Genomic DNA, 12,602 nt, shown 5'->3' with positions numbered 1-12,602 from the left:
TGTGTGTGTTTTTCACTTTATATTTTTTAGGTAGTACTACTACTCCCAGCATGGAACACACTGTCCCATGATGGGAGTAGTAGTACCTGTACTAATTGACAGATTGTCTCGGGTCTGTTGTGATCCTCCTGTATAATGTATAGATGCAGCCAGCCGCTCTTCTATGGTCCCTGCACTGCCGTGTATATACAACTATTCATATTTCCCGCAGAGAGCTGTGATGGGCCAGATAGTTCCATCCAATCACAACTCTCTGTGGGAAATATGAACAGGTGTATATACACGGCAGTGCAGGGGACCATAGAAGAGCGGTCGACCGCATCTATACATTATACAAGAGGATCACAGCGGGTGTCAGGAGTGACATCCGCTGTGATATTTCTTTAACTACAAGTACTAATACTCCCAACATGGAGCACACTCTGCTCCATGCTGGGAGCTGTAGTACCTGCATTAATAGACAGATCGCAAAAGGTGTCAGAAGTTACACTCACTGCGATCTGTCAATTAATGCAGGTACTACAGCTCCCAGCATGGAGCAGAGTGTGCTCCATGTTGGGAGTAGTAGTGCCTGCAGTTAATGACAGATCCCAGCGGGTGTCACTCCTGACACCCGATGCGTTCGTCCTATCTTTTGCAGAGATGCGGAGCGGCTCTGTACAGCGCTCGCATCTCTGCACTATACTCCAGCCGGCCAGTGATATGAATAGAACATCACTCATTCATATTTCCCGGTGAGAGCTGTGATTGGCTGCAACCATCCAGCCAATCACCACTCTGGGCGGAAAATATGAATGGGGTGAATTTCTATTCATATCACTGGCTGGCCCGGAGTACAGAGCAGAGATACGAGCGCTGTATAGAGCCGCTCCGCATCTCTGCTATATTATGGACGATCGCACAAAGTGTCAGGAGTGACACCCGGGACGATATGTCTATTAATACAAATAATATTGATCACGTTTTATTTCATTTTTATTCAATGATGTGCTCAAGTTTCAGCAATTTTGGACTTAGGTATGTTAGCACTGTTCACCGTACATGATCAGTAACATTATATTTTAATAGTTTGAACATTTTCTCACATGGAAAAATTGGAGAAAAGAGGTGATCCATAAGGAAGGGGCTTATGTTTAAACACTTTTTTTTTTTTTTTTTACATTAGTGCTACGCAATGATAATAATTCCTTATTTATATAGCACATCTAAACCTATCAGTATATTTTGAAGTGTGGGAGGAAACCCATACAAACATGGAGAGAACATACAAACTCTTTGCAGATGTTGTGATACGAATCCAGGTCCCCAGTGCTACAAGGCAACAGTGCTAACCACTGAGCCACCATGCTTCCCTAGCACTGATCAGTTATATCGGTGATCTACCTATATAGCCTGCCAGAAGGCATGGAGGAAGAGCAGCACAGAGGAGGTAAGGAGACCTCTGGCCACCATCTTGACTGATCAGACCCCCGCATTTTCACTGCGGATGGTTTGAGGATTCTCACAAAGTCTCGGTTATGCATTAGATGCCGTGATCAGTATCAGTGATCATGGCATCTAAATGGTTAAAGATGGCAATCAGCGTAATCGCAGATCCTGCACTCGCTTCATAGTCTGAATGCCTCTCAGGACGCATATGTACATCTTAGTGTGCTAGGCAGTACCAGGCAGCCAGCGTCATTTAGGGCTTAAAGGAGTAGTCCAGTGCTGAAAAACATATCCCCTATCCTAAGGATAGGGGATAAGTTTCAGATCCCGGTGGGTCTGACCGCTGGGGCCCCCTGTGATCTTCCATATGGGGCCCCGGCAGCCTGCGGGAAGGGGGCATGTTGACCACCGCATGAAGCGATGGCTGACACGCCCCCCAATACAACTCTATGGCAGAGCTGGAGATTGCCGGAGGCCGTGCTTCGGCTCTGCCATAGAGTTGTATTGAGGGGGAGTGTCAGCTGCCACTTTGTGCGGTGGTCAACACGCCCCCTTCCCGTGGGCTGCCGGGGCCCCCGTAGGGGAGATTGCGGGGGGCCCCAACGGATGGACCCCCCGCGATCTGAAACGTATCCCTTATCTTAACGTTTTTCAGCAGTGGACTACTCTTTTAATAAGAAAAAACCCAGACACTTATTTCAGTTTTATTTTCTACATATTCCATCAATATCACGAAAATATAAAATTTACTACAAAATTGACAAACATAAAGCCTGTTTATCATGTAAAAAATGGTCTAAAAATGATTTGCATAACCGAACACAAAGATGCTTCATGGCTTTCAAATCTGCATGTGCTCAAAAAAAAACTGACCACAACTGATGGTACCTTATGACTACTGATGGTTTTCAGTAGAGAATGGTGAAAAAGCCTGATAAGAACTAATGCACTTGTGGTGAGTTTTTTTTAATAATAGAAATAATAATGATAATAATTATTATTACTGTAAAAAACTGATCCTAATGCCACTGCTATGTGTGAACCCACACTGAACTTATGTACAGCACTTCTCACACGTTATACCACCACCTCCTCTCCTCCGGAATCGCACCACCCGCTTCCTCTATCACGTGATGGAGCGAATCATGTGACCAGCCCACCGTTGTCACAGGAGTTGTACCTCGCTACAGATTAGGGGAAGGCTGTGCGGTAACTGCCGCAATGTGTGCATCATGGAGCTGCTGGACGTTACTGCTCCTGGGCACCGGCCTCTCTCATGCGCTGAGCGGGGGGATGTTATATCCTAGGGAGACCCCCACCAGAGAGCTGAAGGAGCTGAGCGGTATCTGGAGTTTCCGGGCTGATAGATCCGCTCCCAGAGACGACGGTTTCCAGCAGCAGTGGTATAAGCGGCCGTTGCGAGAGGTAACGAGTTCAGAAACCGCATAATGTGACTGAAGCCGCTAGGGTGATACTGCGGCGCGGCGGACACAGGCTTCTCCCGCTCACTTATCAGAAGTCAGTCCAGGACATGAGCGCGGACATATCTGGGATATATAATGCAGGAATTGTAGGAGCTCCCTATAGCATCAGTGCTGCCAGGTCCTATGTACCTTGCTATTTATCGTGTGGTAAAGCTCTAATTCACCCTGCCTTTGCCATCTGGTGAGCAAGTTACAGTGCACTCATGTATTGTACAGTGCAATCATGTGTCATCTCATGTATGAGGCAGAGCGCCCCCCCCCCTGGCAGCCCTTGTATGGGGCACAGCTCCCTCTTCAGGCATCTCTTGTATGGGGCAGAGTGCCTTCCCTGGGCATCCCTTGTATGGGGCAGAGTGCCTTCCCTGGGCATCTTTTGTATGGGGCAGAGTGCCTTCCCTGGGCATCTCTTGTATGAGGCAGGGTGGCTCTTGTATGGGGCAGGGGGCCCCTTCCCGGGCGGCTCTTGTATGGGGCAGGGCGCCCCTTCCCTGGGCATCTCTTGTATGGGGCAGAGTGCCTTCCCTGGGCATCTTTTGTATGGGGCAGAGTGCCTTCCCTGGGCATCTCTTGTATGAGGCAGGGTGGCTCTTGTATGGGGCAGGGGGCCCCTTCCCGGGCGGCTCTTGTATGGGGCAGGGCGCCCCTTCCCTGGGCATCTCTTGTATGGGGCAGAGTGCCTTCCCTGGGCATCTCTTGTATGGGGCAGGGCGCCCCTTCCCGGGCGGCTCTTGTACTTAGTTGTGATTACCTGGTCTCTATACATATTATACAATGCAATGTGTATGTTTCCCTTCACAGAGTGGCCCTGTTATCGATATGCCTGTACCTGCCAGCTACAATGATATCACTCAGGACATTGGGTTGAGAGATTTTATTGGCTGGGTCTGGTATGAGAAAGAAGTCTGGTTGCCTAGTCGCTGGTTGGAAGATTTGGCCACTAACAGAATTGTCCTGCGGGTTGGCAGTGCCCACTACTTCTCCGTAGTGGTAAGTACAGCATATCTAAAGGGCATTTAACACATACAATCTATGTTTATGCATAAATAGAGCATTATGAAAAAGTCTTAAATCCTACCGTTAGTTTTAGCAATTAAAAGTAACTGTTAGCGTCCACTAGTGCTAGTAGGAGCTATTGATGTCTTGCTAATATGGTAGTGCAACATCTAATGTTACTTCTATTGGGATCATTATGTTACTGGGTTTTCTTCTATAGTAAAGTTATTGCAGACCAGCACTGCTTAATAGAATGGAGGAGCTAAAAAGAGAATCTCTATAATTTGTATTAACCCCTTAAAGAGTAGCTCCCACCATCCTTTTTCTTTTTTTTTTTTTTCTCTGTCCCTGCCTATTGCCCATCTATCCCTAACCCCCTCCCTGCCTTTAAATATTTTTTTTTTTTACTATTTTAGAAATGCCTTTTTGTCTGCCTGGTAGTGTGCTCACTACCTGGGGCAGACTTACCCAGCAGGCGCGACGTCACTGATGCCTGCTTGGGGGGGCGACTTCCACCCTTAGTTCATCTACACAGGGTGCCTCCAGCTGTTTCACGGCCTCCAGCTGTTTCATGGCCGCTGAGCTAATCATATCCCCCCCCCCCCCCATTTTTTTTATTTTGGGGGCATCCGTTTCTACAAAGTACATGTTTGTGGTAAACATTTATTCCAAGCATAAATCAACGCGTTTCAGACCCGAAACGGGCCCTTCATCAGGACAGAATGAAGGGCCCGTTTCGGGTCTGAAACGCGTTGATTTATGCTTGGAATAAATGTTATCTTTTATTGAAATTGGTCTACTTTGTTAGACTGACTACCTCAAGGGATCTGGCGCTTGGAATAAGTTCCGTTTTTGTTTCTTCTGCTGCCTAGATTATGTTTTAAGAGAGTTTTCCAACTAAATACATTTATTGCCTATTTACAGATAAAGGTGCTAAATGTATGATTATTGTGAGCCCTCCAATCTCTAGAACAAGGTGCAAAGTACCCCCCTTCTATTCACCTGTATACCCATATTGAAGAGGAATTGAACGTAGTTAGGATCTGCTCCACTGCAGGGTTTGTTGGACTGACAGAAGCCGCCATGCTGTACATTATATGATCGGAAACCATTCTGTATATGACTTGGTACATGCATTAATGCATATTAACTTAATGTTATTGTCCATTAAGTATAACATTACAAACAGGAATACACTGGAGCAAGTATATGGAGGAGTGGCTGAATAAAGGGACAGTTCTAGTATGTCCTTTTTTTAAAGTATGCTTTTAGTTTCTTTGGCTTTTAAGTATTAATGTGCCTTGTTTGCAGTGGGTTAATGGTGTTCAAGTGACACAACACGAAGGAGGACATCTACCTTTTGAAGCCAACATATCAAGTGTTCTGAAGGGTAGTTTAGGCACTCCCTGTCGAATCACCATTGCCGTAAATAATACCCTCACTCTCAACACCTTACCTCCGGGATCCATCCAATTCATGAACGACCCCACACGGTAAGTACTTTCTCGAATATGCAACAACATTTTTACTGCTGTGTTATTATGAAATAGTACTTTGGGAATATATTGCTAAATGCAGGACGATGTTATGGTAAAATTTAACATTAAATCAATTATCAGATTATAAAAGGCCCATCCAGACCATTATACACACAACCCCTATCTCAAGCCCTATTGCTTCCAAAGTTGTGTCCTACCCTAAAAAGAACAACCCTTTATCACATTCTCATGGATTTTTCTGTTGCATCCACTTGCAGAAAAAAAAATAACTTACGTTTACTCTTAAGGAGGTACAGTGAAAGGAAAAAGTATTTGATCCCTGGCCTATTACGTAGATTTTATGTAGTTATGAATTAATTTGCTGTTTTCTCAGTGAAATAAGTATTTGAACCCGTGTCAATCAGCAAGGTTTCTGGCTCCCAGGTATCTTTTATACAGGTAACAAGTTAAGATTTGACAAGATCCTCCAGTGTAGCTCTGGGTTGATTCCTCACCGTTCTCTTAATGCATGGAGCGACCGACCAAGGGAGATTAACAGTTATTTAGTGTTTCTCCCATTTGAGAATAACCACCAACTGTTGTAAACTGCTCCCCAAGCTGCTTGGTGATGGTCTTGTAGCTTATTCCAGCCTTGGGTAGCCTTGTCCTTGGCATCCTTGGATAGCTCTTTAATTTTGGCCATGGTGGAGAATTCAGAATCTTGTTGATTCTGTGGACTGGTGTCTATTATTTTGCTACATGCAAAAATGTAGTTAAAGGGGTACTCCTGTGGAAAACTTTTTAAATCAACTGGTGCCAGAAAGTTAAACAGATTTGTAAATCACTTCTATTAAAAAAATCTTAATCCTTCCAGTACTTTTTAGGGGCTGTATACTAAAGAGAAATCCAAAAAGAAATGCATTTCCTCTGATGTCATGACCACAGTGCTCTCTGCTGTCCTCTGCTGTCCATTTTAGGAACTGTACAGAAAAGCAGAAAATCCCCATAGCAAACATATGCTGCTCTGGACAGTTCCTAAAATGGACAGCAGAGGACAGCAGAGAGCACTGTGGTCAGGACATCACAGGAAATGCATTTCTTTTTGGATTTCTCTTTAGTATAAAGCCCCTAAAAAGTACTGGAAGGATTACGATTTTTTAATAGAAGTGATTTACAAATCTGCTTAACTTTCTGGCACCAGTTGATTAAAAAAAATAATAATAATAATTTTCCACGCGAGTACCCCTTTAAGGTCGCTATTGTATACACCAAAAAGGTTTACATTGTGTTTCTCTCTTGAAATCTCTTTGCAGTAACTGTGATGTGTAGTGTTCTGTTTCATGATTCTTGTTGTATTTTGAAAATTCTATAAATAAAGTTGTATCTAAAAACAGAAAAAACAACCTACTTGTTGCCAGCTATTATCAATGCCCTTTTGAACTACATTGTAAACTGGTACATATGGGTAGCCATCCCAGGTAATGAGGATCTCCAGTGTGGAAGGTAAAATAAATGAGACATAACAAGGCAGGAAACAAGAATCCCCATATACAGTACAATATACTAAAATGCTTAAAATCACAATATAGAACATCAGCCTAGATAAATATCAATTGCCATATTTTGTCCACTGTCACTCCTCTGCAGCCAACAGGGCAACATTGAAGCTCAAAAAGGGTGTCAAAACACTAGTATGTGGAGAAAAGAATGAACTGTCCCTCCTCTGATAGGATTGCATACTGTAGATCAGATATAAAACAGGAAACAACTGTGAAATGTTCCACATAACAATGCAGTGAAGTATTTAAAAGCATCAAACTTGACGTTTCAAGTTTTTCAAGATCTGGGCTGTACTTTAGCAGTCATATGTATACATTCAGCCAGGACGTGCCGTCAGTTTTCAGCACCTATGAGCATTTCCTCTTACTTTATTATCCAGGATGAGGGGTGACATTATTTGGCTGCGTCAGCACTATGCTGCACTCTTCCCTTCACCCTGAAGGCCATCAGGAAACTCTGTCCCTCTGGTAAGCAGAAGACTTTCCTGCGAACCCCAGACCTGTAGTGGGGAAGAGACAGGTCAGACAGCCCAGTTGGAAGACAACCACTGAGACACACAGCAATGGTTTGGAGATTCCTGCTGCAGATAAACAAACTGAAATATAATGTGTACCAATTGATAATATTGCCTGGTACTGGCCCACTAGGTGGTACTCCCCGCAATATAAACAAAGGTATAACACTATGTGAGAAGAAAAATAGTGGTAGGGGAGGTGCTAAATAAAACGTAACATTTATTAATGTCCTGATAAAATTTAAAATCACGTGATAGTGATGAGTAGTTTGATCAGCTGGGTACAGTGCCACCAATGCGACACTGTTTGGTAGAAAGACACTGTTAATATCATAGGTTATCTCCTAGATTATCCCAGGAGAGTAGAACCCCTATTGAACCCACACTATTCCCAACGCGTTTCTGGCGCCCCTATTGGTGTAGCGCCTTCCTCAGGGGAATTTTTACAGGGGGTATCACATGCCCAAACACCTTCTATTTTGCAGCCAAACAGAGTCTTTAGTAATATCTAGTTTGCTACATGTGTGTTGGGCTCCAAATATTTCTCAAGATCCAGCCAGCGCCTTCAGAATTACTGCTGTGTACCTGAAATAGAAGCACACCAAGAACCCATGTCACTCACATATTGTTAATATACAACCTGATACATGGGGTGTGCTAAGAATGTAGCTCTCCGTACTCACTCAGCCCTGAAGTGCTGTACCTGTAAAGACATGTATATACATTTGCTAAGAGTGAGTATATAGGAGAGACGGTACCTGCAAAGAAAAAAGTCCCAGTAACACTTACGATTAGGCTGAACTTCTCCTGGTTACATCCCGGGAGCGTAGCGTCCTGCAGTAGCAGAAATGCCGGCTTGTTTCAGCTCGGTGCGCGCTCTGCCGGAACGAGGCGGCGTCTGACCTCATATCCGATCTCTGCCAGGCGTCACCATGATACGCTTCACAAAACCCCGCCCAGGATTGGAGCGCAACATCTCGTTACGGTCAGAAGACCGCGCGAGATCACGGAACTTAGTGCACTGGCTCTAAAGACCTATGGATATGGAAAGGACAGTTGCTATATCTCACTAAACGGTATTTTAGAACTTGTTTTTGGGTAAGTATACAATGTGGTGTAGTATTCTGAAAGGGTAACATACTGCAAAACATAACAATATTCAAAAAATAATAAATTGTTAGAAAAAATGGAGATAAATCAAACGTCATTTGATGTTAACCCATAAAGGTGAAGTCGGGAAGAGGCAACTCAGGACAGAGGGCATATCCAGAACCACAATTAAGGACCAAAGTGGTAAATATATCTGTCCTGAGATATAGAAAAGGTGGGGGGGGGGGATCTCAGGGATCTCACAAAACACTTGAAGTCCTCATCTCCTCCTTTCCACAAAACAAAAATATCATCAATATATCGTGCCCATAAAAGGGCACGATCACTAAGTTCTTCTCTTTCATTGATGAAAACTAAGGTGGCCTCCCACCAACCCACCAACCAACGATATATTGATGATATTTTTGTTTTGTGGAAAGGAGGAGATGAGGACTTCAAGTGTTTTGTGAGATCCCTGAATGATAATCCCATTGGCCTCCGGTTCACGTTTGAGGTGAATCATAGTGAGTTGGCATTCCTTGATGTCACTGTCAAGAGAGACAGTGAACATAATCTACAGACCACCATTTTTAGAAAGGCTACAGCAACTAATAGTCTCCTGAGGTGGGAGAGCTGCCACCCGGGACCCCTCAAAAGGGGGATCCCGAAGGGGCAGTATCTCCGCCTCAGGAGGAATTGCTCGGATGAATCAGAGTTTTTCCATCAGGCGAAAGACATGAGGCAGAGATTTAGACAGAGGGGATACCCGGAACATACAATAATACAGGCGTATCATCATGCCAAAACTACCCCGAGAGACCAATTACTACATCCTAAACCTAGGATAGAGGAATCTAAGGGCCCCACGAGAATTATTGGTACCTATGACAGGGCAGCAAACGAGGTAAGAGAAATCCTTATGAGACATTGGGGGATCCTTAAATTGGATAAAGACCTGGAGGAGGTAGTGGGACCCAGACCGGAGATCACGTTCAGAAAAGGCAGAAGCATAGGGGATAGACTTATACGTAGTCATCTTAACCCTAATAGTCTGACCAATAGAAATTGGTTGGGGGCTCTGCCATGCCCGAAGGGATGTTTCAAATGTGGTCATTGCAAGGCATGCAATAATGTTGAGAAAACAGCATGGGTCATAGATCACACCAGGTCCAGAGATATGTCAATTAATCAATTCATTAATTGCTCGACCACGGGGGTCATTTATGTTGCGAGATGTCCCTGCCCTCGGCTATATGTGGGCAAGACGATTAGAGAGATGCGTAGGCGAGTGCTTGAACATCTAGGGGACGTACGCAACAATAGAAGTACCCCCGTGGCTGAACATATGAACCGTTATCATGGGGGACACACTAGTGACCTGATGTTTAGGGGCATTGAACATGTGACAATGTCCCCTAGAGGAGGTGACCTGGATAGGTTACTCCTCCAAAGGGAATGTTATTGGATCCATAAACTGAATTCCTGCACTCCGGGTGGCCTTAATGAATGTATACATTTTTCATGTTTTCTATAACAAGGAGTCAGCCCCTTCATCTTATGGAGGCTATGTTCAGGTAGTTAGTGAGGGTCTTAGAGGACTCTCTGAGTTAGTCCTCCATTAATTCAACTGATGATAGGGTTTGGTAGTTCTAGAGTAGGAGGTTCCTGAGCGGGGCCACCTTAAATGGTGAAGCCGCCTAGGGCAGGGAATTTTTGCCAGGGCAGTGTAGGGTTAATTAGGTCCTTAGCCCCCTCCTATATAACCTTCACTCCCCCCCCCCCCCCCCTAGGGCATCCTCTCCACCTTAATAGGCTCCTTGTTATAGTACTACCCTAGCCAGTACATCCAACCTTTTTGGGTTGGTTCAATTTTGATTGGTATTTTCACATAGTACTGTCTAGAGGATTTGTCTTAAATCATTGGGGAAGCCCCCCCCCCCACCTTTTCTATATCTCAGGACGGATATATTTATGGGTTAACATCAAATGACCTTCACCTTTATGGGTTAACATCAAATGACGTTTGATTTATCTCCATTTTTTCTAACAATTTATTATTTTTTGAATATTGTTATGTTTTGCAGTATGTTACCCTTTCAGAATACTACACCACATTGTATACTTACCCAAAAACAAGTTCTAAAATACCGTTTAGTGAGATATAGCAACTGTCCTTTCCATATCCATAGGTCTTTAGAGCCAGTGCACTAAGTTCCGTGATCTCGCGCGGTCTTCTGACCGTAACGAGATGTTGCGCTCCAATCCTGGGCGGGGTTTTGTGAAGCGCATCATGGTGACGCCTGGCAGAGATCGGATATGAGGTCAGACGCCGCCTCGTTCCGGCAGAGCGCGCGCCGAGCTGAAACAAGCCGGCATTTCTGCTACTGCAGGACGCTGCGCTCCCGGGATGTAACCAGGAGAAGTTCAGCCTAATCGTAAGTGTTACTGGGACTTTTTTCTTTGCAGGTACCGTCTCTCCTATATACTCACTCTTAGCAAATGTATATACATGTCTTTACAGGTACAGCACTTCAGGGCTGAGTGAGTACGGAGAGCTACATTCTTAGCACACCCCATGTATCAGGTTGTATATTAACAATATGTGAGTGACATGGGTTCTTGGTGTGCTTCTATTTCAGGTACACAGCAGTAATTCTGAAGGCGCTGGCTGGATCTTGAGAAATATTTGGAGCCCAACACACATGTAGCAAACTAGATATTACTAAAGACTCTGTTTGGCTGCAAAATAGAAGGTGTTTGGGCATGTGATACCCCCTGTAAAAATTCCCCTGAGGAAGGTGCTACACCAATAGGGGCGCCAGAAACGCGTTGGGAATAGTGTGGGTTCAATAGGGGTTCTACTCTCCTGGGATAATCTAGGAGATAACCTATGATATTAACAGTGTCTTTCTACTAAACAGTGTCGCATTGGTGGCACTGTACCCAGCTGATCAAACTACTCATCACTATCACGTGATTTTAAATTTTATCAGGACATTAATAAATGTTACGTTTTATTTAGCACCTCCCCTACCACTATTTTTCTTCTCACATAGTGTTATACCTTAGATAAACAAACTGGTAGAGAAAAGCACAATAGAAGAGATTTATCAAAACCTGTCTAGAGGAAAAGTTGCTGAATTGTCCATAGTAACCAATCAGATCGCTTCTTTCATTTCTGAAAAAGGCCTCTAAAAAATGAAAGAAGCAACTTTTCCTCTAGACAGGTTTTGATAAATTATAAGTAGCTGAATATAGAGTAGGTATACAAGTTTGTAGTCACACCGCATATGTTTATGGACTTTTTAAGTTTCTGCAATAAAGAAGATTTTATGCAACACAAAAAGAAGAAAAAGCGGAGCGCTCACCAATCCAGTAGTCAGATAGGCATCGGAAGCTGATCCATGGACCAAGTCGGTCACGAGCAGGGAGGCGGCAGATGGATACGGGGGAGTTCAGACTTCAGGCCATGGACCGTATCACGCCCCTAGGCACTTCGTCAGGCCTAGGGCCGTGATACGGTCCATTGGCTGACGTCTGAACTCACCCAGATACATCTGCCGCCTCCCTGCTCGTGACCGACTCGGTCCATGGATCAGCTTCCGATGCCTATCTGACTACTGGATTGGTGAGCGTGCCGCTTTTTCTTCTTTTTGTGTTGCAGATCTTACAGTTTCTGCGGCGTGTAGCGCTACCTAGATCTGATTCTATCACACCTGTGCCACTCACATGTGCCGGTAATTACTGGGCTTCACGGGTTTGAGGCAGTGCCGGCTTCTCTGGCTTACTCTTTTTGTGTGTTATGCTAAAGAAGATTTTATCCTGACCATTATGGTGAGTGCAACGCCAATCTATTTTTGTATATTTGCTCTTATAAGTAGCTGTGTAATAAAAGAACAAAAATCAGTTCATATCAGAGGGATATTCTAATAAACACAGCTAGAAGGTGGGGAACTCCAATAATTTACAATACAGACTTTAAACAAAATAAACTTTTAGTGGAATAGCAGATGGATAAAATCAATCATACGGACACAGGGTTGCAATCAAAGATAG

At 44.2% G+C, this 12,602-nt stretch overlaps 1 protein-coding gene across 3 annotated transcripts in view; it reads left to right on the top strand.

The window, feature by feature from the left end:
- Positions 1–2,558: 2,558 nt before the first annotated feature.
- GUSB (glucuronidase beta) overlaps positions 2,559–12,602 on the top strand; it is a 44,150-nt gene continuing 34,106 nt past the window's right edge. For 2 of the 3 annotated variants that reach the window (XM_056556916.1, XM_056556917.1), the window contains exons 1-3: positions 2,559–2,853; positions 3,711–3,899; positions 5,217–5,398. In XM_056556916.1, the coding sequence (XP_056412891.1) occupies positions 2,650–2,853; positions 3,711–3,899; positions 5,217–5,398 (575 nt within the window). In that variant the 5' untranslated portion in view covers positions 2,559–2,649. The other variant, XM_056556918.1, reaches the window with a different exon arrangement.

This window comes from Hyla sarda, chromosome 2, assembly GCF_029499605.1.
Source record: "Hyla sarda isolate aHylSar1 chromosome 2, aHylSar1.hap1, whole genome shotgun sequence".
Taxonomy (NCBI): domain Eukaryota; kingdom Metazoa; phylum Chordata; class Amphibia; order Anura; family Hylidae; genus Hyla; species Hyla sarda.
The sequence above is the reverse complement of the archived record's forward strand: the minus strand, read 5'-3'. Positions and strand labels throughout refer to the sequence as shown.